The sequence below is a fragment of the Westerdykella ornata genome, assembly GCF_010094085.1.
Source record: "Westerdykella ornata strain CBS 379.55 unplaced genomic scaffold EI97scaffold_4, whole genome shotgun sequence".
NCBI classification, from domain to species: domain Eukaryota; kingdom Fungi; phylum Ascomycota; class Dothideomycetes; order Pleosporales; family Sporormiaceae; genus Westerdykella; species Westerdykella ornata.
Window position 1 is genome coordinate 819,654 of NW_022986854.1, and position 27,678 is coordinate 847,331.

General features: G+C 52.5%; 10 protein-coding genes across 10 annotated transcripts; 4 read left to right on the forward strand and 6 right to left on the reverse strand.

The window, feature by feature from the left end:
* Nucleotides 1–171: 171 nt before the first annotated feature.
* Nucleotides 172–1,793, reverse strand: EI97DRAFT_456336 (uncharacterized protein; the record flags this gene model as incomplete). Its single annotated transcript, XM_033800718.1, has 2 exons — nt 172–347; nt 413–1,793. The coding sequence occupies 2 exons, from the start codon at nt 1,791–1,793 to the stop codon at nt 172–174; spliced, it is 1,557 nt and encodes a 518-aa protein (XP_033656443.1).
* Nucleotides 1,794–3,499: 1,706 nt separating this feature from the next.
* EI97DRAFT_456337 (uncharacterized protein) lies at nt 3,500–5,449 on the forward strand (the record flags this gene model as incomplete). The annotated part of the gene is made up of 1 exon (XM_033800719.1): nt 3,500–5,449. One exon carries the CDS (start codon nt 3,500–3,502, stop codon nt 5,447–5,449), a length of 1,950 nt encoding a protein of 649 aa, XP_033656444.1.
* Nucleotides 5,450–6,565: 1,116 nt separating this feature from the next.
* Nucleotides 6,566–8,513, reverse strand: EI97DRAFT_492537 (uncharacterized protein; the record flags this gene model as incomplete). The annotated part of the gene is made up of 2 exons (XM_033802320.1): nt 6,566–8,108; nt 8,227–8,513. 2 exons carry the CDS (start codon nt 8,511–8,513, stop codon nt 6,566–6,568), a joined length of 1,830 nt encoding a protein of 609 aa, XP_033656445.1.
* Nucleotides 8,514–9,718: 1,205 nt separating this feature from the next.
* EI97DRAFT_440411 (uncharacterized protein) lies at nt 9,719–11,646 on the forward strand (the record flags this gene model as incomplete). The annotated part of the gene is made up of 2 exons (XM_033799628.1): nt 9,719–9,721; nt 9,787–11,646. The coding sequence occupies 2 exons, from the start codon at nt 9,719–9,721 to the stop codon at nt 11,644–11,646; spliced, it is 1,863 nt and encodes a 620-aa protein (XP_033656446.1).
* A 2,924-nt stretch (nt 11,647–14,570) lies between these two features.
* On the reverse strand, nt 14,571–15,158 carry EI97DRAFT_352895 (uncharacterized protein; the record flags this gene model as incomplete). The annotated part of the gene is made up of 2 exons (XM_033794865.1): nt 14,571–14,702; nt 14,826–15,158. Coding segments are annotated over 2 exons (465 nt in total), but the record flags the coding sequence as incomplete, so codon positions are not given.
* A 1,635-nt stretch (nt 15,159–16,793) lies between these two features.
* EI97DRAFT_456341 (uncharacterized protein) lies at nt 16,794–17,581 on the reverse strand (the record flags this gene model as incomplete). Its single annotated transcript, XM_033800720.1, has 3 exons — nt 16,794–17,185; nt 17,237–17,504; nt 17,555–17,581. 3 exons carry the CDS (start codon nt 17,579–17,581, stop codon nt 16,794–16,796), a joined length of 687 nt encoding a protein of 228 aa, XP_033656448.1.
* Nucleotides 17,582–18,795: 1,214 nt separating this feature from the next.
* EI97DRAFT_456342 (uncharacterized protein) lies at nt 18,796–20,970 on the reverse strand (the record flags this gene model as incomplete). The annotated part of the gene is made up of 4 exons (XM_033800721.1): nt 18,796–19,527; nt 19,579–20,440; nt 20,636–20,889; nt 20,944–20,970. 4 exons carry the CDS (start codon nt 20,968–20,970, stop codon nt 18,796–18,798), a joined length of 1,875 nt encoding a protein of 624 aa, XP_033656449.1.
* Nucleotides 20,971–22,412: 1,442 nt separating this feature from the next.
* EI97DRAFT_499442 (uncharacterized protein) lies at nt 22,413–23,595 on the forward strand (the record flags this gene model as incomplete). Its single annotated transcript, XM_033802606.1, has 3 exons — nt 22,413–22,736; nt 22,929–23,094; nt 23,303–23,595. The coding sequence occupies 3 exons, from the start codon at nt 22,413–22,415 to the stop codon at nt 23,593–23,595; spliced, it is 783 nt and encodes a 260-aa protein (XP_033656450.1).
* A 146-nt stretch (nt 23,596–23,741) lies between these two features.
* Nucleotides 23,742–25,821, forward strand: EI97DRAFT_431151 (FAD-linked oxidoreductase). Its single transcript, XM_033797861.1, has one exon. It carries the CDS (start codon nt 24,090–24,092, stop codon nt 25,623–25,625), a length of 1,536 nt encoding a protein of 511 aa, XP_033656451.1. The 5' UTR covers nt 23,742–24,089; the 3' UTR covers nt 25,626–25,821.
* EI97DRAFT_431152 (cystathionine gamma-synthase-like protein) lies at nt 25,812–27,608 on the reverse strand. The gene has a single exon (XM_033797862.1). It carries the CDS (start codon nt 27,215–27,217, stop codon nt 25,874–25,876), a length of 1,344 nt encoding a protein of 447 aa, XP_033656452.1. The 5' UTR covers nt 27,218–27,608; the 3' UTR covers nt 25,812–25,873.
* Nucleotides 27,609–27,678: the final 70 nt, after the last annotated feature.

Below are 27,678 nucleotides of genomic sequence, written 5' to 3' on the forward strand. Positions count from 1 at the left end.
AAGGGGAGCGCGCTCGATGAGTTTTTTCGATGTTATCGCTTGTACGATCGGGACTGGGAGTAATATTGTAGCGCTTGCGACATGTGATTCCTTTCCTGAGGCGGGACGCAGCGTACGAGGGCGTGTGGAGTCGTATCAAACTGAGTCTACATAGAAGAGTAAGAAGAGCCATCAGTCCTCGTGTTGCCGGCCCAGTTCCTCAACCAAGGTCGCGTTGAGCAGGTCCTCGTCAGATCCTTCGGCGTCAAACATGGCCTCGGAGCTCTCGATCTGTGTGGAGGTAAAAGTGTCTGCTTCGAGCTGGTGCTCGCTCTCATCCTGCAGATCATCATTCTGTGTAGGCTCTACTGGAGATGTTGGGTCAGTCTCGACGTAGCAACCTTGCCGGGAACTGGCGGATGCTCGAATATACCATTGCTGGGAGCTGCTACCGGTGCTTGGGACTCATGACGATCTTGGACTGAAAACAGGTCGTGCTCGGAACTTGTCTGGGAGTCGTTGACTCCGCTTGGGGGGAGCTCGACCTGGCCGTCTACATCCGCTTCATTATGACCCTGGGTGTCTTCAACCGTGGCGGGCGACGGGGTCTGGTAATTTGAAGTAATCCCCGACTCCGGTGTCGCGTCTGGGGTGGCAGATACGTTGGAGTGTGCCGTGACTGGCATCGTCTCACTCGTTGCAGCGGCTGTGCTGGTGTCTTCGATGTGCACTGGTGTCGACCGTGTCGTCTTTGCGCGTGTGCTCCCGCGTCTCTTGTGGGCAGCCGCTTCCTCGGGGTTGTTCTTTGCCTCATCAGTTTGAGATACTGCCCGCACCTCTGCCTGCGCCTCTGCCTCCGCCTCTGCCTTGGCCTCCCCTTCGGCCTGTTTCCCCAAGGTGATTCGCAGTTGCTTGCGAGCGTTCTGCTTTTTGTTGACTTCGCAACTGGTCTTCAAGCTCTTTGGGATGCCGATAATGCTCCAGAACTTCTCGCCCTTCAAGGCGCTTTCGCAGACTTTTTTGGCTACCTTCAGCAGAGAAACGATGGCATCTATCCGCTCCCCAAACTTCATGTCCCTCGTCTCGGTGATACTAGCCATGAGGCCGTCATCGTATATAGGCTGGGTCCATCCTAGCGTGTACAAGCGTTCAGTCTCATCAAGAATCTGCCAAGAGAGCTTCTCGATCTGCACCGGGCTGTAGTAACTGCGGTCAACCCAGCGCGTTTGGTATGCTTTGGGAGGGGCTTTGGCGTCTTTCGGGAAGGGTTCGACATAGTTGATGGCGTCAACCAGGCGCAATACTATGGCCTGCCTATCGGTGTCGGACTTTGGGAGGGAATCGTCGGGGGGTGGCGTGAATCGGACGACGTTGTTGTGAGTGTTCACTTCTCCGATGTTAGAGAAGTGAAGACGTGGCTGAGTGTTCGGCTGAGCAACGGCGGCTTGAGCATCCTCCTGTTCGGGGACGGACTTCGACTTTCTGGTGGGTGGCGAGGGCGGAGGTGTCGTCTCTCCTTCTGAGTCTTCTTCGTGAGGCTGAACAACGGTGGCTTGAGCATCCTCTCGTTTGGGGACGGACTTCGACCTTTTGGTGGGTCGCGAGGGCGGAAGTGTCGTCTCTCCTTCCGAGTCTTCTTCGTGAGGCCGTTTACCGTTTCCGTTGGGGACGTTCTGAAACCGGCGACGGGCTTCATCGGGGGAGAGGTGCCTTGGGGCAAATTGCGGGAGGTCCGATCGGTTGAGAGTAGGCTGGGCTTGCGCACCAATGCCGCTTGTTGTCGTCTGTCGACGCTTACGCAGTTGGGGAGCCATCTGCTGAGGATACTGATCAAGAGGAATCGTCGAGGAAGTAACAGTAGGTCACTGATGGCAGCGCCGTCTGGTGGAGGAGGGACAAGACTGAAGTGGGTTGACCAACGAGAGACTGCAAAGTGCAGGAGCAGCAGGTTGTCCAAAAGGTTGTGGAGAGGGAGTTAAGCTGGTGGGTAGGGCGGTGTTCGGGTTGCGAGCCCTGTCCGGTCGGTGCAAAATGCGCTGTATAAGGGACTTGAGAGCGCGCGACGCGCCTCTGCACGTGGACCGGACACACCGCCCCACCGCTCCGACGCAGAATTGATCTCAATCAATGACACATCAGCGCCTGCATTGTATTTACATACGTTAGTATATACTCCTAAGGCCGCCTGAAAGACGGAAGCCGGCTCGGTCGGGCATACATAGTGCCCATGATGCCACAAGTCTGAAAGTGGCGAAGTAGGCCCCGGTTCGGCTTGTACTCGTGGAGGCTAGTATACATGTTGAGTACATTGAGCAGTGTGTAAACAATGTATCAGGGAGATTTGTACATACGCCATCCTCCCAGTTCTGCCCAGCAGCGGGTAGTTTTCGCACAGTGTGTATGCCCAGGGGATCTTCAAGGCACAGAATACATCAAATATATATATCTCAAGCGGGTTTGCTTCTGCATTTGTATAGCGGCGCCCGTATTCATGAACCAGGCCCGATGGCCAAGCAGCAGTCATGTCCCAGCGCAACACATTGCTTGACATCGTGTAAACACAATGTTCCACAGTTCCGGTGTAGTGGTCAGATGGACTCTTCTTCCAGAGGAGGCGTTTATTTGATAATGCTTCCCCCGCAATCATGCTGAAGCAGTTGAATTGATGCAAGCCGTGTACCCCGGCAGTCATGTCACTTGGCGGCACATAGCAACTGTTTGCCGGGAAGCAGTAGGATTGGCACGGACGTCAGCCAAATCACTGGACTAAGATTTACGGCCCTGCGATAGCTATAAATGCCGATGCCGTCTTCCATGAAAGTAGCGCTAGCTGCGACATTGACCAGCAGTACAGTGCAGCTGGATTGTTTACAGCCCTATGCTCGCCGTGTTTCACCTCCAGCTGGGTCACTTCAAAATACCGTGAGAATGGCTATGGCATCCTTCCCACCCTTGGTTGCCGTCATTCTTTAGTGTACCCCTCGACTGGCCTACACAGCCATCCACCGAGTCTGTCGAGTGGAATGCTCCGCACAACGAAGGGATACACTGGCTTGGCTTGCGCCTCCGGCGTTCCCTGGGATTATGTAACCATCTATGAGAGTTTAGTGCAGACACAGATGTGTTATTCACAGTGAGCCCATGCGCAGGGGCGGCGTGCCGGCGTGGACGCGCCACATGCGAACGTGTGTCGCGTTCACCAAGTCCCATAACAGCGAAGGCAAACATCACACCCCCTCAGCGCGGCCCTCCTTGTCCTCCGCCGTACTGACCCACCTCATCTCGCGTGAAAACAGCCTGATCTTTCGCCCAACACGAAGTTCCCTTTGCGAGCCCGGTCCTTTCAGCGTTGCGATCACTGCCAATCTTTGCGGTATTCGGGTACTAGGCAGAGTCCGCATCTGCCGAGAATGTCCGCCCAAGGCCATAGCCAGGTGGTGTGTACAGTTTCAGCGTTGTTATGGCGGAACCCTGTTACCAATTAACCACTCTCTAGAACTCCTCAGGTCAACTTCCCGCAATGACACAACCTGGGGATCTTGCACTCGCGTCCCACGCCGATGTCCGCAGTAACGACACCATCATGAGGAGCAACGGTTCGCAAGGCCTCAATTTTCGAGAGAATATCCTCCATATCCCGCAACCCCCGCGCCCCATAGGACAACAAGCCAACTACTCCCACGAGTACTCCGCGTCGTTCATGCACCATACTGCAAACCAACCCTTCGTTTTCGCGTCCCCCTCGTCCGACATTATCAACAAACATCCTAGTGCAGGCCAGATGCGTGAGCTGGGTGCTCATATGTTTCTTGACCCGCGCCTCCTCACCATATCCGACGCAGGCAACTCATCAACTGGAATGGCTGACCATTTCTCCGCAAGTTCCTGCGCCCAGGCCGAATACTCACCATGGCAAGCATTGCACTCGAACACCAATCCCCCTCCTAACACCGGTCAGGCTCAATGCATCACTCCAGTATCAATGGTTGCAAATTCCATTCCGCCGAATTGTCCCAGCGATGATGCAAGCAATCCAGCTGCCGACAAGGATAGTACGCGAGCTCGTAGAAACAAAAATGCAGCACAAACGGCACCATCGAGCCGGAGTCGCGCAAAGAGGGCGAAGAAGCGGCAAGACCCAATCGGCTTCCAGCAACCGAGTGGCAGTGAACAAGAGGGACCGCTAGGCTTGCGCTTTGCCAGCGTCCACGAAGTTGAGTTGAACGACGGTGTCGTCCGCTTTGAGTCGCCCATTGAAGATGACTCGATACCCACGACGGAGGCCGACAAGCAGGAGAAGGTGAAGCGGCTATTCGACGCCATATACTACGTTGCTCCGATTGGCAAAGACGAGACCGTTACGACCGCTTTCCGTAGTCGCTGGATTGACAGGGTCTACTACAATCCAGTTGTGTTCGAGAAGCTGGCATGGCGCATACTTGAAGAATGTCTGAAAATCCACACGAAGGGTTGGAAGGCACCTATCTACGACGAGGGGTTAATGACAGATATTCTAAAGAGCCGAGATCTCTACTTTGGGGACCGGATTGATGCAATTATAGAGCTTCTGGAAAGCACCAAGTCCTGCTGTGAAAGTCTTCTCAAGGGTGAACGCTTTTGGAGCGTAATCGGCGCACCCGGAATCTTGCTGAGGCAGTCAAAGATGAACAAGGTGCAGAATGCGAGAAAGAGGCTGAGACTGAACTTTGCCAAAGAAGCGGAGGAGACCAACGAGCTTGTCTTGGACGACGGCCAAGAAGATCATGGAGGAGCATCTCTGGGTGCCACGGTAGCCAAGCCCGAACGACGAACTCGTGGTAAGAAAGGACCATCAAAGTCAAACCCCGACGCCGACGCTCGCGTGTCTTGTCGGGCACGCAGCTCAGCGGTAGGCCAGCGCACCGTAGCCACCGATTGCCCAGAAGAGTTTACCGGAGAGGGTTCTGGTGCCTATGGCAACGACACCAGCAGCCACTGCCAGTCTCGAGACCCGCAATCCGAGGTCCTCGCAAAGCGCACGCAGCACCATCATGCGAACTCGGAAGTGGAGAGCCAGGAGGAGGAGGCTGACCGCAGGATGACTGGTGATTTCCTCATCCAGCGCAACATTCACCGGGGTTCAAGTTCCGATAGTGAAGGAGAACAGCACCCCGGACAATCACACCTCATTGAGACTGATGGGGCGCATCAGTCTGCAACCATTATATCCACTACAACTCCTGGGAACAAGCGGACGTGGGTCGATGAGCGCAACGACGACACCTTGAGTACTGGCGGGGAAGGGTCCAGTTTGGAGCCACCCAAGGAAAGGGGCCGGAGGGAAATGCCCCCTCATCCGCAATTCCTAGAGGGTGCCCTTCACGAAAGCATAGGAAATAATCAACCAAATACCCCTATGAGACTGCCATCTGCCAATAAGACTAGTTCTAGGGGAGTCTATCGAGTGCAGCAGGGAACTTTTTTCCTTTAGCTGTTGCAAAGGAGAAATTGGTATATCTACTTAATAGAGCCTACTGAAACGTAGAAGTTCTGTTATCTAGTTAATAGCAACTGCTGCTCATGCATCTATGTCTTAACTCTAGCGGCCGCTTAAAGCAGTTACTCCACTACCTAAATAGATGTCAATGCGTTTGATTCATTTTTCCATATCTCACTGAGCAGGAACAGCCATGGCAACAGTAAGAAGGCTTTCCCACGCCGAAACGTCTTAAAGCGTGGTTCCAAAGCAACTTGTTCTCTGAGCCTTTGCCTTTCGGCATAGCTCTCCTGGCGTCCGAGTTCTAGGATCGTCGTTTTGAGTACTCGCTGTATGCGAAAGAATCAAGGACATACCCGCCCAGATGGCTTCTGAGTGTCTCTAGCGGGCGGGTGGTCCCGAACGAATGCGGGAATACCCGCCTTGACACTGCATCGAGATCAGTTCCAAACGAACGCCAATGATGAAGAAGACGAGGGGACCATGTTCTTTAATACCATAGAAGGCTCTCAGGCGTATAGTCGGCGCATTCGTTTTCAACCTCCTCGAGGGTATGAAACAATTCCTACAATATATTTGGCAAAAAGGACTGTAGTCAGGAGAGTGGTAGCTGCTATATACAGCACAGAGAACACCACTGAGGTCCAGACGACACGTGCTTCCAAGAAACGTTGGCTTGACCGGACGTATCATAGTCCGCAAGACGTTGACACACTGCCCTGGGCTATTCTAACCTGAGACTGTGAAGCTGCACAGTGGCGGCGGTCCTTCCCTGTGTTCGAGGAGGCCCACATGGACACAATTTCAGAAACGAAAGACTGGTCGCACAACCTCTCTTTCTTCCCGCTTCAACTATCGCATCACTCATTCCATTCGCTGCCTCGCTGGACCAAGCATGATTCCGAATTGCCTGCCCAGCGCATCTGGACAGATTGTCGTTGTCCATGCCCATCACCGGGTTACAAGCGGAAGCAACCGCCACAACTCCAGTCCCCTCCTAACTCAGGTATGCATGCCGTGCACTATATTTCATTACAGCTCCTTATGCGAGACGTTGCCCTCATCACAGCCTGGAATTCCATCCTGATGCACAACAATCCCTCTCAAATCTCAATCAACTTCTTCTCGGTCTCGGAACGGCCAGCCCGTTCGGAACGCTTGAATATCTTCCTCATCCCCCTCACATTGTCGTCTAATCTCGTTCTTCAAATCTTCAAGCTTCTTCTTCGCTTCCTCATAATCCTCATTTCGAACCCACCCTTCCTCGGTCATATTACAGACTCTCTTGCGCCACTGCTCCACCGCTATTGTCATCTTCAGCCAACTGTCCTCAGTCTCTGCAAACTCGTCTAGTTCGGTCTGATCAAATCGTACGGGACACTCAATATTCTCAACATCCGGCAAGTGCTCGAAGAACTGGCCCGTACGTATGATAGCTCCTTTAAGGGTAATGAGATTGCCTTCCCACTGGCGGCCGGCTCGATCTACGAGCATCTGACAACCGAGAAGAAGGGGGTCACGCAGGGCTGCGATATGGTGCTGGTTGAAATGGCCGTTGAGCACACGGTAACCGAAGAAAAGGAGACGCCGGCGATAGAGTTCGCGCACCGCCGCTTGCTCCTCCGCTTGCAGGGATGCGAAGTCCTCTGGAAGCTTAGGTTCCACTAACTCAGGGGAAAGCTCGTCGTCTGGATTCTCAAATGCACGAGGGTATCCAGCGGCGAGAAGCTGTGGCTGGATGACGGTGTGCTGCCAATCGATGAGACATGAGATCCGACCCGTCTCGGGTGTTATGAATATGTTGCTGAAGGTGAGATCAGGATGACGAAGGGTAGGCTGGTTAAAGGGATGTGCGGGATCTTTTGGTAGCAGGTGGGGTGTTAACAGCTGGTAGTATTCTAAAAGCTTGAGGTAGTCCTCTGGACGTTGAACTCCTAGTCCCAAAGCGTTGTGGGGAAAGTCGGGCTCCATTGGCTTGCCGTAACGCTGCGTCCACTCTATTTCTTTTGCTCCTATCGATTGAAGATATTCAACGGGGTTTTTCCATGGTCCACGGTTCAACTTGAGCCCAGCTCTTCTACCGTACCAGAACATATAGTCGGCAATGGGCCCGATGCAAAATTCGTTTGCTTCCGTAACATGACCTTCTGTGTACAGGGGAGCCTGCAGACCAGCTGGAACATCCTTCTTGAAGTACAAGCTTCCTGTGGCGCTGAAAGGAATCTCGAATAACTTTCTTTCCAGTTCAACGAAGCTATGCACAAGTCTGCGGATCTCAATGTCTTGAAGGTTCGCCCATTTGGATGCGAGACAAACCCCGGGAGCTTTCTCCATAAGAATATACTCGGCACGGACAGGATTCTCCGCCGATGCGGAGTAGCTATACACTTCCGGCACAGGTATGCCATTCACTCGAAGAAATGTAAGAGTGGCGGCCTCGCTAGCGGTGGTGAAGTATTCTGGCCGGGCGATGTGGTACGAGATCTTGGCGATTAGCTCGAAACCATCCTGCATCTCCAGGACAAAGACTCGATTAAAGCCTCCTTCGGCGATTTTATTCATGCTGACAACCTTGCCATGCTTGTTGCTAACGGAGGCTTCGGCTGCACGTTGCAAAGCTTCGGCGTTGAACTCAACATAACGGTCCTTTAGCCTCACATTTTCGTTGAAAAGATATCGACCGGAGGTGTATGAGAACAAAGATGTGTTGTCAGAAACATTCACGTAGCAAGATCAGTCAACACTCGTCAGTGAGCTACCGCCAAACATACCCATTTCGCATGGTAATCTCTGAGGCTTTTTCGGTGGTATGGTAGTTGACAATGATCTCCCGGCTGCTAGTCGAGTGAAATTTCGATGAGAAGAACATATAAACCGGTTTGATCGGGCAATGCATTTTGTCGACATTATCGATGATGTGAGCGGCATGGGCGGGAGGCTGACAGATTGATGGTTCGAGGCGCTTGGGCCATTGATGACTCAGCGATAGCAGGAACTGGACCGCTCGCAGCCCCACGACGCATGGGGCTAAACCCAAACTGAGATTCGAGCGGAACATGTTCCCTTCGTTGTTCAGTTTAGGTTTAGCGTGGGCATCACAGCTTTAATGCCCGCGAGAGATGTTCCTAATAGCAACTGCTTGTCGGCCTCCTCTCCGGCAGCTTTCACCCCGTGTACAGTCAGTCAGATTGTTTACAGCTGGTCAGCAGGCTCCTTTCCTTGTTTGCGTTTGCCTCACACAGTGGTCGATATGTAGACAACCTCCTGCACCGCAGAGAGATCCATCCATTTGGGTTATCCCATCTCTGCTCGTTCATTCTGTTCCTACACAGCTGACCTTGCATAAGCCTCAATTTCAGCGAGTCACCCTGCTATCCGCACAAACGACAATGCGTTCGGCTTATTTTCGGATATCACTTACACTGTGAAAGTTTGGCTCCCCCGCGAAGACATCTTTACAGAGCCACGAGCTTGACCGGCTACAGAGATTGGCATCTAGGCTGATACATGACGTTTCAGTACTGAGCCCGAACAGGAGTTCGAACAGGCGTTTGAACACGGCACCGTCGTTGACAAGGCCCGCCTTACCGGCGGCCATGGCCATGTCTGCAGAGCGCGGCCTTAGGCAACGGAGCCGTACACATTATACCATTTTGAAAAGGGATTATCTTGCCATGAGCTCCGTTTTCTGTCTTTCAAACACCTCGTATAGTATTTTTATCTCAGGGCGAGCATGGGATCTTGACTTGTTCCCCCAATTCACAGACTGAAGCCACGATCTCTAGACTCAAGTTGCGGGAACGCATGGTTTTACGATAGAGGAGGTGACTTGTTTCGCTGCTAGATTGGAATTCTGTCTCATGTAGCTACTGTGACGTAGCTTGGCATACGTAAGTATATACTACCTGGAAGAGCGGGTTATATACGCAGCTATGAAAGTGTTTTCGAACGGAAGGGGGTCTTTCACCGAGTCCTCTTTCAGCGAGACGGCCGTCAGGGAATGCGGTGTGCCCGTCACGTGCAAAGGTGCGTCTCGCGCTCTCAAGTCCCTTATCTACGCTCAAGGACGCCTCCAAATCCAACCCCAACCAAAACAGTCCTTCTTTCGTAACAAGTTCAAACTCCCATTCTGCAACCAACAGCAACGCCCTTCAGCATATTCTGTGTTCCCAACCCACTGGGGTCTGCAGCAAGGTCACTGGATTGCATTGTTCTCACTGCCATTCCGTTACGTTCTCAAGCACTTGTTTCTCTGAATACTCAATGGTATGTGCGATCATGAGTTGCTTTCCCACCCACGGTTAACAGCGGTATCGCTAACGTCACAGTAGACCCCCCGACTTCCCAAGCCCGGACCGTCCGCAGAAGCCGCCAATGCTACTCCCACAGCCGACAACATTGGTCAACAAGGTGTTTCAAGTGCAAACGGCCACGGCTCTCTTCCTGTTCCAACACGGAGGCAACGCAACGCGCGCCTAACCCACCCAGATTACGCTCCGCGCCCTCAACCCCTAAAGGCCCGGGGACCCGCAGGAGAATCTGTAGCATCATCCACAGCATGCTCTACTCCTGCCAACAGTAATGCGATAATGGTGAGCAATGGGCAGCATAGCGGTTTTCTTGCGGTCCTTGTTCCTGATGCTACTCACCCTCAACTCAGCGTTAGTAGCGGCAATCCCGGCACCACATCTCGGGCAGACGAAACCCAGGATCAAACAGCACCCAGGCGCGTGCGAGTTGCTAAGAGGCCCAAGGTCAATCAGCCTGCAGTCAGTGACATTGCACTCAGCGGCATTCACCCAAGGGGGAACACGGGACGAAATTTCTCAAACGCCCTTGACGTGAACACCACCAATGCGGTCGTCCATTTTGAGCCACCGGAGAATGACGACACCATTCCTACGACAGACCACAAGGAGCAGGAGATTGTTAAGACGCTTGTAGATGCGATTTACCACGTCGACCCTCCTCTTCCGAATGCGAAACCATACACCGTTGCCTTTCAAGCCCGCTGGATCAACCGAACGCACTATAAGCCGGCGCACATCGAGATGCTGGCGTGGGAAATTGTCCAAAAGACAATCAAGATCCACACTGAGGGCTGGACGGAGCCAATCTACGACGAAAGTCTCATGGCCCAGATCCTCACTACGAAGCACATGAAATTCGCCGAAAGAATGACTTCGATCGAGTCCCTTCTCAAGGGCTCGAAGGACGCCTGCGAAAGTGCCCTCAAGCGGGAGAAGATTTGGACAATAATTGGCACTGCGCCAATTATGTTTGATCGGCTGTCTGTCAATAAGAAGCAGAATAAGACGAAGGCAAAACGTCTCGAGATAGCCAAAGCAGTGGAGGCCGAAATTGAGAAATTAAAGCGCGCTTCTGGTGACTCCATCCCAGCGGCGGCTCAACTCAATGACACTGCCAGCTCGAGCGTTAGCACTGCAGCCGTCGCATCAGCCGATAACGCTGCTTCTGATACTGTCCAGGATGGCCTAAGAAGGCATGAGGTTTCTGCTGTTGACCCCAACCCTATTGTGGCGGATGGGGTGAACCAGACGAGTGCTTTCGAGACCCATCAGGCAAAGACAGCGAACGCAATTCAGACCTCTCAGGAGATGGCGGCAGTCCATGGCCAGCGCTTTACCGCAGCGTGTGATAACGCTCCATGCTTCCCTTTCAGCGCAGTCCTGTCAGACTCTCAGAGCATTATTACGCAGAGTCCTAGCGATGGAACCACTACCCAACCTCCAATTGGGTTCAACCATCCCAGCGTTTGCAGCGAGTCAGGGATTTCGTCCTTCGGAGATTCCTTTGATGTCGGCACTTTCCCTCAATTGCAACAGGGGCTCGGGGATTTGCCACTCGGGGAGCCCACGACATTCTTGGACCAGTCCCAGTGCAACTATCCCGGACATACGGCATGCGGAACAGAACCCAGCTTTGTCTGGAGTGATCGGCTGCTGGGCCGGGCTGCCCCAGATCTCGTACATCATAGCGACACCACCGTCCACCAAACTTCGTGGATTCAGCCACTGGCCTCTGCAATTGGCAAGCGATCCCGGGACCACAGTGGCGGCGAGAAAGACGCGGATTTCGATGGACAGTGCTTGCACGAGGCTCCCTTGTTGAAGAAGGCGCGTGTTTCAAAAACTCCTCGAGTGCCTAACGCTCGTTCTCCTAAGAAGTAATGGGAAGTCCCAGCTCTGCCGCTCTTCGTGTACGTACGCATAGTCATGTCGACATAACTGCACAGTGAAGTTCCCTTACTCGTTCCCTATTGCGAGGCTTTTCTGCTGTTTCTGTATTTTGTCATGAACCATTCTACGTACGGCTTGCTTTATGTTATCACTGCTGCTTTGCTATTTCTGGACTTCTGGATTCTGGACTCATTGGCATCCCGATAACTTGGCCTTTCTTCTCCAGCATTATAGTACACCATGTAGACTCTTACGAATAGAGGCCGTTAAATACGCTCTGCTCACCCATGGAGACGATACCCCTTGTTAGACGAATTGAGGTGATTCCCAGTGTGGAACAAATATAGCACCGTACAATATTTATACCCCATATTTGACACATAAAGGCATTCCTATCCTCAATGTTGCATAGATAGGTGTTACACCTTGTACAACAGATGGAGGACTCTTTATCCCTTATTAAACCACTACAGCAGGCTTTCAGTGGCAAGGAGGGCATTCTGCTTATTAGCTACTGCAATGTAGCCGTGTACATTTTCTACCAATGAACCCTACTAATAAGTGGAGTCTGTCTCCATATTAGTGTGCTTTCTAGGAAGCCTATATATTAGACTACAGAAGGTCGAGGGCTTACGTCACCAAAGGCTGTTTTAAGACAGCTTTAATCTGTTAGAATATAGACTGTGACTTCAAAAGCACCGTCAGAGTAGGCTGACAGGTCTGGCTGCCCGGTTTGCTTTCTGGGTGCGGCTCAGGTCCAACAACCCTTGGGAAGGAGTACAAATCCACTAGCTATAAAGTTATCAAGAGAACCCAAGGTTTCTTTCAAAGTTTAGTCATAATAATACCAACTCACGCCCCCAAAGTAACTGTCTGCTTCTCAATTATTGGATTTGTTCACGATGTTCACGACTCGGAATTTCAAGCTGCAGTCCTGTATGCTGGCACCACAATGAGGACTGGGGCTTCCAAAAGGCGGCAGAGGTGCTCTCGGCCCTGGAGTCTCAGCTACCAGCAGGCAGCATTTAGGGCGCTGTGGAGCGTGCAGGGAGAGAGTTACTAGTCGAAGATACCTCCAAGGTATAAGTACTCCATGTTACAGGCACAGGGCTAAACGAGGGCTGCCACCACCTCGAGCACAATGGAGGACTGGTACCCTGATGAGGGCACCGACAGTTAGAGTCGCGCCTCCTCTTCAGTTCCACGAGTGTTAGGCCAGCGGCTTTTGATGACTCCCCGGGTTCTAGGCTGATGCTGAGATTAAGCCGAAGCCAGGGCTAAGGCTAGTACAGTTGCGGGGTTAAATTCTGTTACTTCGATACCTCAGAGAGCTTAAACTAGAGAAGGTTCTAAATGTCCCTATAAGGCTATATTTACTCCCCACGTTGAGAACGCCCAAGAATATCTATTGGACGCATTTAAAGCTGCTTTGGAGCGGCTCATAGACCTACAACTTTTCACTGACAAAAAAATCGACTGCTTTGCGGCACCGCATAGGTACGAAAGTAGTTACTAATATTCCGCGCCTACCCTTTAGGGAGCACATGCAAAATTGAAGATAGGTGAATGTAAGACCATTATTGATGCTTATGGACATTCTTTGAGATATAATCACTGCTGCTGGATGACTCTTTGGGCTCCTGTTCCAATAACATTGAGCTGTTGCGGTTGCATTCCCCCTGGATCTTTCCAACCATACTCCGTTCCTATCGCTCTGTTTCCAACTCCCAGTTCTTACATTCACATATTGCTGTTTCAGCACAAGTGCAACTTGGCGATGGTTCATGCATTCTGATCTGAACTCTCCATCACTTCTTTCCCGATCGTCGAGCAGGCCGTCCACAGGGGGCATCCATAGTACGGGCCCTCTTCTTCGATATTCTGTCATTGATTTCGTCCATGTCATCTTTCCCATTGACCTCATGAGGTTGAGATCGCCTCCGAGAGTGGTTTAGCAGGGACGTTGCGTGCGCAAGTGTAGTCTGATTGTTACTCTCATCCGTCGCAGCAGAAGCCCCATTATTCCGAGGGAGAGTATTTAACCCAGCAAACCGGGTAGCTCGATCGCTCGTTCCACTAACACGACTAGGGTGGTTGGTCCCGCTGTGGATGCGACAATTGTGTTCCTTCGACGCAGGTGTGATCCTGGACGTGTCGCGCATATCCGCACAGGATGTCGTGTAATCCTTGTCAACCCATCCGCACATACTCCCAATAATAAAGTTTCTCATGTCGCGCTCCTCAGACGCAGCGCGGGGCTCCAGCATGTATAGCCCAGCGCTGGTTTGAGAAAGTGTCGTTTCGGGCGGTGATGCACCTGAGAGCGTAGACAATTCTTCTCCATCAACCCCGCTAGGGAATACATGTTCGTGAAGGGTCTCTTGGCCAGTGATGGGCATAGTGTTGTCGGTACTTCCGCCATATGGATCTTCACGGAGCGAACGATCACGATCATGTTCTCGGACGCCTCGACTGTCGGATTGCGCATCGAAAATGGCAGCGTGATTCTCATGCAAACCAGAGTGGTTTCGGCTCGGGAATTCGACCTCAGCTGTGTTGGGTGTGTGACTTTGGTCATATCCGTCAGGGTAAATTCTGCTATGGCGAGTAAGTCCTGGTGCGAGTGAGTCACGCTGAACGCTTGGTTCGTTTTTGCTAGATGATTTCCGGGCAACTGCCGGTTTTTGGGATTGATTCGTGTGACCGGCAGTCGGAAGGCGATTCTCAGAAAGCTCATTCGAGGCTTGAGTAAACGAATTGGTAACGGTATTTGGGAAATCTTCAGAATCCCCAGCCTGGTCATCCAACGAAGTCGGGCCTGAAACCTGTGCCGAAGACCCTGCCTCAGCATTCCCTGCAGACGCAGCACCAGTTGCGTTCTGGGCGGCCTTCCCTTTTAGGACAAGGTCTCCCTCTTTCTCTTTGCCTCGGGCGTACTCGAGTCTGGCTTTCTTTTTCTTATTGGACTCCTTGTTCATTTTGGAGCGCGAGAGCAGCAGGGCCGGCATGCCTATGACCGTCCAGTATTTGTCGCCCTTTAGCAACGACTCGCAAGAGGCTTTCGACCACTAAATCGCTGTTAGCGAAGTGCAGATGATACACAACACAGCCGGACGTACACTAAGCAGAGCTTTGATATGCCGAATTCTATCGCCGAACGTCCATCCCACCGTCTTCATAACGTCAACCATGACCGTTTCGTCGTACACCGGAGCCATCCATCCAAACCGATGGAGCTTGATCGTCTTATCCAACAGCTTCCAGGCCACCTTCTCTACACCAGAAGGATGATAGTGGTGTCTCTTCACCCAACGATGCTGGAAAGCTTCCGTGGTGCCCACCTCAGCTGTATCTGAAGTGTCATATATAGCCTCGATAAGGGCCCTCACAATCTCCTGTTTTTCTTCATCCGTGGTAGGAATGCTGCGGTCTGGCCGCGGGGGACGGAACCGCACTCCTGCGTTGTCGCTTGCCTTGACCGCGTCGATGTTGGTGAAGAACATCTCGGATGCAGGAGATCAAAAAATCAACAGATCAGGAGTCGTTTCGAGTGTGGCCAAAGAAGAGAGAATTGTGGATTTGCTCAAGATTGGTAACCGTAGGTTGCGAGGTTTGTTGTGAGGTTTGCGGGTTGCCACGACACGGGTTGTGTTGATGACGCAGGTGGAGTGGGAAACGATTCGCAAGGACGAGGTAGCCCAGCGGGTTGCCGCGCTGCTGCGCCTAAGAAAAGTGGAAACGGAACTAGCGAGGCCGCTGCCGCACGAGCCATAGGTGAATGGTTTCACCGTTCCCAGAATGGATTTCACTTCGCTCCGTTGCTCAATGGCTCCCATGGTTCCCCATGCTGCCTGACACCAGGGATCTACCTCCGCCTAGTCATGCCATATGAGATAGCACAGACATAAGTATCTAGTATATATACAGAGGAGGAGGTGATGTGTTCAAGCTGTCCCTCTACGCTTCAAAATGAAATCGTGACATAGGTTCCTCGATAATTACGCCATAGCGGTTCGCCAACTAAAAATTTTGTGGTGTTCGAGGCTTGTTGAGGATTTACGTCTGCCGCCTTGTGCAAGTAAAGAGATTAACGGTTTTATATAAATATGCCGTTGGATGAACAATGCTTGTTGAGCTCATCTCTCGGAAGGCGTTCGCCTGCGCCCGGCGCGAGATGATACTGTAGACAGTAAACACTTGCCCGGTTGGTCTATATGGTACACTTGAATGCGTTATTACTATAAATATGCGTTTATGTCACAGTTAAGTTTTGGGCTTCATTGATTGTATGTAACATATCAAGCGGCCTAGTGAAATAGCACGTGCCCGTTTGGAGTCGCACATCACGAGCCTGGACCCTTCTGACGACGGCTTGCTTCGAGGAAAACCAACAAATAAAGTTCGAAGCCTTGAGTAATTTCACTCTGTATCTTCATTTTGGTATTCCCGACCCTAGTTTTACAAGGTTGCCAACTCCGAAAAGGTGCAGAGAACTGGAACTGCCTCTGCTAAGGCTGCTTTGGTCCGCTAGCTTCACGAGTACAGAGAGCTAGGAGGGATTGTCATTTTGCCCGTTCTGGCCTGTTTGCCAGACCAATAACTGTGTGCTTCCGTGGGTAAAGAGCAAGGAGGAGAGGACCTCCAAAGGATGCTGACTAAGCTCCAAGGGGGCGGTAACTGCTCTTTGCAACCAGCTTGACACGACAGAAGCTATAGCATGTACATTATGAGGGTTTTAGGAGTGAATTAGCGACTCCTTAGTAGCAATTTTAGCAACGCTATCTTTTGCCGCTAATACACACAATTATGCTTTAGTTGCCTAGTGCAAAGAGCGATAGGCGAGTATGCATGAACAGAGCTGGTAGTTCCCCGAACTCAGGCGGCGTCTAGTACCCTAGGGTAATCATTTAGCTATTGACTGTACGTCGGGCCTCTATTTTGCAACGCCTCACTTCGATAGTAACCAGGCCACTCGAATGCCAGTCAGTCGACCAAGTACCAAACATTTCTTTACTCCAGAGAGATAGCGCCGCGCTCAATCTCGTTTATCAGTGCTAAAGCAAGCGATGCAAAATTATTGTTGAGCCACGGCACATGCTACGTGGCAGTTCTGAGGACCTTTCCCCAGTCCTGCGCTTCTACATCCTCCGAGGTTTAGTCCGCAACATGTGTGGGCCGGCTGACTCTTCGTCGGCCTCCTTACGCGACTTACCATTTTCTTCCTTAACTGACGGAGCCTGTTTAGCTCCTATCTTGTTCATAGAACGTTGAAAGCGCTTCCTTTTAGATGTCTTCACCGGTGAAATCGTTCCAACATCCAACAATTCTGAACCACCCGGTCCTTCCCGAGGAGCAGGTACTGAACTCTTCGTTTCTGCTTCCGGCGCCAAACGCACCGACTCGTTGTATTCGTGCGCCAAAACATTATCGTGATCAGCAAGCAAGGATTTAGATGCACTAAATTCGCCCTGTGAAGCCGTAGTCGAAGTGTCCCAATCTACGGGTAGAGCCGGTGTCGGGTGCACGGTGGCTACTTGGCAAGATGAGTTTGATGGGCAGCTTCCCAGGGAACGGTTTCTACCCTTGTTTGCCGAAATAATGCTGGGGGCAAGTTCTGATGCTTCTCCGGGTACTCCGTCTGATACCCCTCCGGTTGGCTGGACACGCAGCCCAATCGTGCCTGGTTCTGCCCTTCGCTGTGTTGCCCGTTTACCAGCTTCGATGACAGCCTTTTTCCGTTTGTTTTGCTCCGCATTGGTACGCGTGCGGGCTACCAAGTTGTCCGGTGTACCAATTACGGTCCAGAGCTTTTCGCTCTTCATCAGCGCTTCGCAAGTGCTCTTAGAATACTACCATATGTCAGAGGATCTACGGCTCGAGAACATCGAGCGAAACGTACATTCAAGAGCTGCGTAATTTTGTCCATCTTGGTCTGGAAAGTCCAACTTGCGGTCTTCTCGATGCTGCTCATCAGTACTCTGTCGTATATACCGTAGGGTAGGCTCAGTCCAGCCAAACTGGTGAACCTTCATGGTTGCATCGAGCAGGCACCAAGCTAAGTTCTCGTACTGGCCCTCTTCGTAATACGTCGCGCCATCTGACCATCGATTCTCTACTTTCGGCTTCCCAAGCGTTGCTGCCACCTTCTGCGATGGACCGGGTGGTATTGTTTTTGATTGGTTACATTTCGACGTATGATATAAGTTGATATAACAGTTTTGGACTGCAAAGATCGCTCTGAGGTCCATTAAAGGACTGAGGTTGCTGTTCTTGGTAGCCAGCGCGCCACGGCGTCGCCATTGTGGCTGGTGGACTCGACGCGTATGCACGTGAGCTTATCCAAGGCAACATCACCTCGTACCGCTGGATAACTTCCCTCAGACTCTCATTTGAGTTTCACTCTGCACTTGCGTGATCGAGAGCGGAAATATGTACAGCACCGTTCTATGTACAATTATCAGTGGCAAGGTGAGCAAATTTATCATGATTGGAGAAGGCTTCCCTTTAGAAGGGGTGACGATAGAAGTTTGTCTATGGACAAGTATCTTTATAAAAAAACGTAATGTATGCTGCTGCTCCAATTCTATTGATCATGCTGAAAATTGATTGTCACGGCTTGCTCCATTGCCGTTGTGTGCGGTTGTCGACATCGAGGCATTCCGCTAGACCCAAACAACAATTGAACAAGAGGCACATGAGCCGATCGTATCCCTCCTACAAAAGTAGCGGTCTTTGGTCATGCTTGGCAAAGCTCATGCACTCATGGTCGGAGAATCACGTACCTCTAGGGCCTAAGTGTGAAGAGCATTATTCTAGTATATAAAGCACCATTCCTTCTTGAGGTTTAATCGTGCACGGTTTCACCCACCAGAACTTATACTTCACGCGGGGAAGGCGAGCTTTACGGATATAGATTCGTTCCTGTAGCAGATACATTGAAGCCACTTTTAGGCAGATGTTATGAAAGCATTACCTTTCAAGCCTCTATCTGTCCCTTCGCGCGTCTATTGACCTCATAAGCCATATCGTTTGTAGTAGACACATCATTGTATTTTTCCAGCGTCCGAACCATGCTGAGCGCAGCGGTGTACCCCGTTCGATTGACGGAGGGGCCATGGGCATGATACCCAGTTGAAGGTCTCAAGTCTCCTCCACCCCGACCGTATCCAATTCTTCGAACTCCCTTGCAACGTCTGGAACATTTGCATCCTCTTCAGAACTGACTTCACTTGACAGGTCCTTGGAGGGACCGGAGTGAGTGGCAGTTACATCCATATCCCGCAATGACGCCCTGTCGTCAGGTGAGGGTGCCCGTGCTTCAGTTATCTCAGTCGACCGCTCCTGGGCGCGAGAGGTGCTGCCTTTCTTCGACTTGGTAGCTTGTTTGAGAGACCTTTTGCATATCTTGGACGACTGCTCTCCAGCTCTTTGCAACGTTGGTACGGTAGCCGTGACTGTTGGCTGCATGGGATCCACTGACCCAGTAGATTCAAAAACCAAGGCTGCAGGGCTGTTTGCGTCCCGCGACAAGCCCTGCGCCGCCGAAGGCGATTGTCCGTTGATTTTTGAATCAGACTTACCCTTATTTTGAGCTGCACTTGTATCATGAGATGCGGCTCCAAGCGGCGTCGGTATTGTTCCTCCCGATGGATGGTCAACTGAGCCTGTGGCGGTATCATTACCGCTTTGCGAAGCCATGTCCCCGTAGTCCTGCTTTAGTCTTTTGGCCGCCCTTCCTTCATCGATCAACTCCTTCCTTTTCAAATTCTGAAGGCCGTTGGTACGCGTACTCGACCGCAGCCTGTGTGGCGCTCCTATCAAAGTCCATATCTTTTCGCCCTTGAGGATGGTCTCACAAGTGCCTTTGGAGTACTATTCGCATGTTAGAGATTGATCGAACGATGACGTACAACAACAACTCACAGTCAAAACTTCTTTGATGGCATCCATGCGAGTTTTGAAAGTCCAGTCTGCCGTCTCTTTGATGGTTCCCATCAGGAGCTTATCATAAATCGGTTCGGTCCAGCCGGACTGATGGAGCGTCACAGTATTGGCGAGCAATCTCCAAGCCATCTTCTCAATATGCGCGTCTTCGTAGTAGGCAGCATCGGATTTCCATCGAGCTAAACTCCTTGGGGCCTCTACCACGGACGTCGCATTCTTGATTGCGCGAACTAGCTCTTTCACATTCGCTTGCTGGTCGGAAAGATTTGTCGGTATAGATGCATCGGGACGAGGACAGGTAAATCGTTGCCAGTTGTCATTGCCAAGGACGTCAGCAATGCTGTTGAAGTATAGATCGGTATTCTGGTCCTTCCTCAGTCCTTGTAGCCCCGGATCACGGCCCGCCTCGCGTCTTCGCTTCCCCCTCGAGGTCGTGGGAGCACTCTGGGATTGCGCTCCTGGTGTCTGAGTACAGGTAGTCGAGGTGTTGGAATTTTCTGAAGCCTGAACTTGAATGGCATTATTCTGAGGACCATGATTACTAGATGGTGCTTGGGGATTGTCGACTGCGTCGGGGATCCTGTTTACTGCGAATCTGTGAAGGATGGAGTTTGAAAAGGCTGGATGGACAATATGCCGCGATGAGAAGTCTGCGCCAATGGTGCCTGAGGCGTTCTGTGCCATTTTCCTGCAAGGGGTTGGAAGATATTGCCCGCCATGAGCAACCGATTGCTGTGGCTGGTGCGTCCAAGCTTGCGTATGTTGCTGGGAAGGCAGCGTTATGCTGTTAGTGTCGTAAGCCGTGAATGCCATCCCGCTCATGGTAACAGCAGATGGGTCTCTGGAAAGAGACAATAGGATTGGGTCAATAGCCTGCAACGCATTCATCCTACCAATAGAACCTGCACCATTTGCATCTCTTGGATAGCCAGAGTAGGGAGATTGAGGAAAGTGTCCGCAGCTCGTGTCGGTCCCGATCAAAGGGGAGAATCACTGATGTGTAGATGTTGAATCGCAAACTTGGAAGTTACCATACGTAGCCCTAGTTGAAGGCAACTGATGCTCCGTGCAGTTGTGGTTCGCGAAGCTTTCCTGAGCGTTGATAGCAGCAGCCGTTGTATTCTCGTCATTGTATGAGCTGACTGCTGTAGGCTCAAAGTTTCTGAGGCTGTGCGGGAAATGATCTTCATCGTATGTGTTGCTTTCTGTGAGGTAGCTGTTGCTAGTGGACGCAGGATGGTTGTCCTCCATCACTGGCACCGAGTCAGACTTGAACGCAGTCTGTGGCTTCTAAGAGATTAGTATCACGCCTTCTCTAACGGAAGCAATATGGGCAGTACTCACATCGGGATCACAATAGTAGTCTCCCATGTTGAATACCAACAGCACTACCCTGAAAGTATGTACGCCGACACTGAAGAAGATTGGTACAAGATGGTGGAAGACAATAGTAATAGTGTATGTCAAGGGCCTAATGGGAGCGGTCTCTCTGGAGTTTCCTTAGTTGGGAAATTTTGGGTGGGGACTTGTTTGTGTTGTCGTCGGGTATTCCTGCACCGCACTTTGCACACCGAAACCGCGACGAACGCGCCTACGGTGAGGCACGTGTCCATGAGCGCGCTCGACGCGCCCCGGAAGAAGCTCTAGTGAAAGTTTCATTGAAAGTTCAACGTCACCTCCCTGCAGGCGCCGCAGTGCTTCTTTGCCACACACATAGCTGTAACCCAGGCAACTAGTGTGTCACATGCACCCGTGCGATGCGTAGCGGCGGTCAAAGGTGCGACTGTCGAGGAGATTCTGGTATACGGTATTGAGAGAACTGCCGTGTCTCCATGCCCAAGTGGGTGCTGGAGATCTCGAGCAATGCGAAGGCATCGAGGGTCGTACAATGAGCAACACTGAGTAGAATCATGTATAACTGATGTTGAAAGTCTATAAAAATTACAATGCGCATTGTATATACCGGTTTAACTGCCTTGTTAAGTTCCCCCGCTCCCTCAATCCGTTGTGGCTGGTTGGAGATCGGGTTGCGCTGGATGAAGATTTATGAACAATGCGCCGTTATGGGAGTTGACGAGCAAGTAGTCCATGACCAACAGGTTTGATCATACTCATGCAACCTTATTGTTTTCTTAAAGCCAAAAACGCGCCGCGCAATAGTAAACAAGTGTCACTGGAGAACCTGGATGATTTACTGCTGTTTTCTGCTGTTTGGCGAGCAATGTTGGCGCTTGTGAACCATAATTGCTATGTGGAAACATCAAGAAGAAAATATTCGAATGTTTTTTATCTGTCTGTTTCGACGTTCAATACCATTCGATGGTTATTCCAGATTATACCGAGCCACTGTGTTGGTTTGTTTGTTAGACAGCAGGAGGAGGGAAACGCATTCTAGCTTTGTAACGAATAAATGTATCTGGACACTTGCACAGGGAGGGCATCTGTCTAGTTTTCTCAATGGAAGCTGCATCCACAGTCACCTCAACTGAACGTCCCTGAATCACCGACCTATGGCAGACAAGAGGCGGTCCCATCCATATGTATCTCCTGCTGCAACCTCGCCGGGAACGCCATCCGGTCTCTCTTTGCTTATGAGCACGGTCCACGCATTTGACGCGCCTCTCCACTACGCGTACTGGTCTCCGAAAGCTGCTCGCCAAGAGCGAGCCCTGGTCGCCGGACATGGTGCCTTTCACAACATTGCCCTCCGTTAGACAAGCCTAGCAATGTGAACCACCTCATTTCATGCGCTCGTCTCTCTTTCGACAACCTCAGAAGCACCTCAACGGACCGCATCATTGCAAGCAGCCAACATGTCGGATACCCACGGGCAGTTCGACTCCGTTTACGGGTCAAATCGCCCTGACTCCCAGCAATACAATCTACCTCACCGTACGAACGCCCCCAAGCCACAACTGCCCATGATTGATCATGCCGCCAATGGTCCATGGCAGCATCCAGGCTCCGCATATTCACCACGCCTACCCGTCGCCGCGGCTCCGACCGAGGAATACGCATATGTCTACCCCGACCCTATCGAAGCGATGAGCCCGCCCCAACACCCGTATTTCTGTCTTTCGCGTTATGCACCTAGCGGTCACAATCAGCACAACTGCATGACCACGCCTGAGCGACAAGTCAGTCTCGACGGGACCTTTTCGTCAAACCCGGCACATTCACAATCAATGCACACTAATTCGACGATGCCAATGAATGCAACAAATCTGAACGGGGAATATCAGTATCTTTCGCCATGTGTCGACTCTCCGGCCTCTTCCACGCCATCCCTGTCTTCCACTGCTTCGTCCGAATATAGCTAGGGGACGCAGGCAACGCCAATCTGTTGCTCTCTGTACGGTACTGGGCAGGTTGACCGGGAGATTTCAGCCTTGAACCAGCATGGCGAGAATCTTCCCCAGGATGCCGTGGTGATGCCTCTTCTCGGCATGTGCGAACCCCTGGTACTCGTCCCTGTAAAGGAGGAGAAAAATGCAGGTACGGAGGTGGTGTTATAGTCTTGGATTGATCTGGATACGATACATAGACCCTTCGGGTCCCAATTAAGTGATGGATGGTGGAATGTGGAGGTACTGTTCAATGCAAAGGAGGATCAATGGCATATGTACGATTGTAGTTGGGCTTGGTAAACGGTGACGCGCATTCTCTTCATGGCTAATGCCCATGACGCTTCTTTTGCTCTCAGCCCACGACCAGCCGCCTTTGAAAAGCTACCAATGTACCCGGGTACCTATGTATGTTATTATTGGCACTTGGATTGAGCAGTCGAAGTACCTCCTTTCTCTATTCAAGTGCTCATGTCCGCCAGGTGCTCCGCTCCTATTCCTCAACTGCCGCTTCCTCAGGCCGTTATACACCATAGTCGCCATTACTCTCAACATCCCAGATACATCCTCTACAGCATCGCCGCTCGTCTCTACTCCCATCCACTTATCACCACCCATCACCACCCATCCCCTGGCTGCACCCATCGTATAACGACAACCAGTCGTCCATTTAAGCCCTCGCTTAGCTCACGCCAAGCTTTACCCCTTTCCCTTACGCTAACCCACCTCGGCAATACTCTGTGGAGACGTCATAACCTGGTCCGTGCGGCCCGTCGAAAGCCGCACTCCGAGCTGGAAGCTTCGGCCTTTGCGAGAAGTGTGAATGCGGGAAAGAATGGCTTGGGGGAGCGTATATATAGAAGAGGGGGGAAGACCGAGAAGCGGACTTCACATATCTTTGCAGTTCATTCTTTGATCAGGACGACTGAGGAGACTATACTATTCCATTCACTCGAGGATCGAGCACCGCGACGGAAAAGAGTCGGTGTGATCAGCCGCTGACGATTTCCCTACACATCGTCATACGTTTGGAAAACAGGATTTCTTTGTACATCCCTCGGCTTGCTCGAAGGCCAAAATCGGACACAAAAACCAGTTCGCACACACATTCACTCAGCAGCACAATCAACATCCACATACAACATCATGCCAGTACCACGGCCACCCGGACCACTCCTCCTCCACGTCCTCCAGCGACACAATGCCCTCCTCCTCTCTCGAACCTGCTCTACCCTCCTCCCGGTCGCAATAACAACACCGCTGTCCACCCGCTGGATCCACGCACCAACCGCCCGGCGCAACGTCTCAGCCGCACCTCTCCCCCCATCAACAACATCCACTTTCTCGTCTTCAGAAACCACACCCTCTCCCTCTGAACCATCCCTACAATCGGAGAAAGACAAAACATCATCAACACCCCTCTCCCGCCTCCCCACCACCTCCGTCCTCCGCACCTACCTCATCACCACCGTCTCCTCCTCTCCCACCCTCCTCTCCCTCTCCTTCTCCCTCCTCTCCCTCATCCTCCGACACCCACCCACCAGCCTCCTCTCCCCCGAACGCAACCCCCTCCTCGCCAAAATCCTAAAATCAACCTTCTACGCACAATTCTGCGCGGGCGAGAGCGTCGCCGAAGTCCGGCAAAACACGGGCGCCGCTCGAAAACAGTTAGGATACGACGGCATCATCCTCGAATACGCAAGAGAACTCCTCGAGGCAGAAGGCAAAGGGAAGATCCAAACCGAGCAGGAAATCGCAAAAGACGTACGAGAATGGGAGCAAGGGATGCTGGACAGCATCGCCATGGCGCGCTCGGGGGATTTCATCGGCTTCAAACTCTCGGGCCTGGGACCCTATGCGTTATCCCTCCTGCGAGACGGCGCTCCGCCGACGCCCATGATGGCGGAGTCTTTGCAAAGGATTTGCCGTGCGGCTGCGGAGAAGGACGTTGCGCTTCTCCCCGGTGCGGAGGAGGAGGCTACGAATCGCGGGTTGGAAGCGTGGACGCTGGAGCTCCAGCGGCAATATAATCGAGCGGGTAAAGCGGTGGTGTATACGACGTATCAGTGCTACCTCAAAGGCACGCCCGCGCGCCTCGCCCAGCACCTGAAGCTAGCGCGAGAAGGCGGGTGGATCGCAGGCGTGAAACTGGTCCGCGGCGCATACCTGGCCACGGAGCCGCGGGACCTGATTTGGGAGACGAAAGGAGGGACCGATCGGTGCTATGACGCGTGCGCGGAAGCCGTGTTGAAGGGTCAATGGAACGACGTCGTTAGACCTCCCTCCGGAGACGAAGCCGAGCCGTTTCCGAAACTGAATGTCGTGCTGGCGACGCATAACGCGGCGTCGATAGCCAAGGCAAGGGAAATCCGCAGTGAGCAGATTTCTTCTCTGCCTCCTTCGGTTTCACCGACGACGTCGCTGCCGCGGCTCGCGTACGCCCAGTTGCAGGGCATGGCGGATGAGATTTCGCAAGACTTGGTGCAGGATGAGGCGCGCAGGCGGGATGGGAATAGTAAGGTGGTGAAGTGTATGGCGTTTGGGACGACGAGGGAGTGTCTGGGTTTCCTGATGAGGAGGGCCGTGGAGAATCGGGAGGCGGTGGGGAGGACCGAGGGGACGAGGAGGGCTATGGGGAGGGAACTGAGGGCGAGGGTTGGGCGGTGGTTTGGATTGGTTTGAGTGTAGGGGTTGAGGAGGTATCCTCGATGTCCTTTTCCTTTCTTGATTTTGCTATTGGGTTAAGGGCCTGCTCTCAGGCTTACATGATGCATTACCTAGCATGGAGTTGCGGTTGCAGAGACAAGACAAGACTTAGACAAACATAGTAGTAGTACATTTTCGAGTCTACAGTCTACTAATTTCCAATCTATGATCCTAATCTGCATTCTGATTTGCTTTTAACACCATATACTCCAAATATGCTTCGTTCACACAGCCCCATCGACCGTATCCTTCGCGCCCCTCTCCCCCGTCACCTCATCCACGTCTCCCCTCTCCCGACCCTGCTGCACCACCTCTCTCTTCCCACCTCCCAACACCCTAAAAGCCTGCAAGAAATCCTCCTTCAAATCCTCCCACGCCTCGACCCCAACACTGACCCTCAACAACCGCTCATCAACATCCGAATCGCTCATCCGCCTCCACTCAATCAAACTCTCCACTCCGCCCAGGGACGTCGCATGGTGGAACAACCGCAGCAGCCCCGGAAGCAGCTTCGCCTGCTCGGCATCATGCGTGTAGATGGAAAAGACAGGACCGAACCCATTCGGCATCTGTTTCTTCAACCACGCAAAATCCGCCGTCTGCAGACTCGCGTGCGTGATTCGGGAAACCACTTTGCGAATCGTATCTGCCTCTTCGCCAGCCGCCGCTTTGCCCGTGACCGCAGCATCTAGCCACTGCACCAATTTCGCCGCGCTCTGGCTCTGTCTCTGCACCCGGAGCTCCAATGTCCGCAGGCTGCGGACACCCAGCCAGCCTTCGAGACTGCCCAACACGCCGCCCAGGAACACGCGCTCCAGCCTCAGGCTATTAGCCCACTCCTTCCCTTCCTCGCCCTTCTTCACTGCCAGGATCCCCGCGAGCATATCGCTGTGGCCACCGATATACTTGGTCGCGCTATGCATGACCACATCCGCGCCCCAGGCAAACGGATCTTGTAACCCAGGCGGGCCGAACGTCGCATCCACGCTTAGAAACGCACCCCTCCTATGTGCGCGTTCGGCGAAGTGGGCGATGGAGAAGGCCTCGCCGGTCGGATTCAGGGGAGTCTCGAGGTGCACGAGATCGCCCTTCCCCAGGCCCGCGGCATCCCATTCTTCGTCCGAAGCATGCAGATCGACGGTGCGGACGTTGTGCATCTTCTTGTGGAGGGAGATGACGCCGTGGCAGCCATGGTAGCCCGCAGAGATGGCGATGACTTTGGGAACCAGGTTGACGAGTAGGGCGTGGAAAGCGGTCAGGCCGGAGCTGTAGCTCACGACGTGATTGCTCAGTTGGGGAAGCTCCTGTTCGGGTGTGCCGGGGTAGAGCAGAGGGGTGAGGATAGTCTCGAGGCGATTGATGTTTGCGTTGGTCAGGCGCGAGTAGACGAGTGGGGAGGAGAGGTCGAGGAATTCGCCAGAGGGGTCGACGGGTTGCAGAGCGCTGGCTTCGCGCGGGTAGCGGAAGGTGGTCGAGACATGGATGGCTGGAGCGACGTCGGTCAGAAGGTTGATGCGGTCGTCGGCGTGGATGGCGGCAGTGGCCGGTGAGAGGGTAGGAGGAGACATTGCGATGCTTCTCTTTTCTAAATGATATTTGAAGCGTGAGGTGACGAATTTCTGTGTAGGTGACGGTCCTTCCCTCTGATCTGAACCTGCAGAGGGTGGGTGGGAAGAAGAAGACGAAGAAGGAGAAGAAAAAGACTGTTATAAGAGGAGCTGTCAAAAATCTTTAGTCCATTGGCGTTGGCATTATACCCTTCTTCGTCTTCGTATTCACTTCTCTGGATTAGCATTCACGCCCTGCGAGGTCGAAAACATGTACACGGCTAGAGCCTCGGCGGGTAGGCAAGCACGCGATTGGACTTCCGATGAGCCGGACGAAGCCGGCGCGGGACCTGGTGGGCCGTCTTTTTCGTGAACCTCCCGCCCGATGACGAAGTCTCCTGGGCGTGGTGCGGGGCAGGAGGTGGGAGGTGCGAGGTGGGGGTTGGGATAGGTGCCCCTCATTGCCCCTCCCCTGCCCCTCA

Bases quoted from the DNA above. Each gene is read 5' to 3' on its own strand.
- EI97DRAFT_431151 (XM_033797861.1), top strand. From the start codon at position 24,090: ATGCCAGTACCACGGCCACCCGGACCACTCCTCCTCCACGTCCTCCAG.
- EI97DRAFT_431152 (XM_033797862.1), bottom strand. From the start codon at position 27,217: ATGTCTCCTCCTACCCTCTCACCGGCCACTGCCGCCATCCACGCCGAC.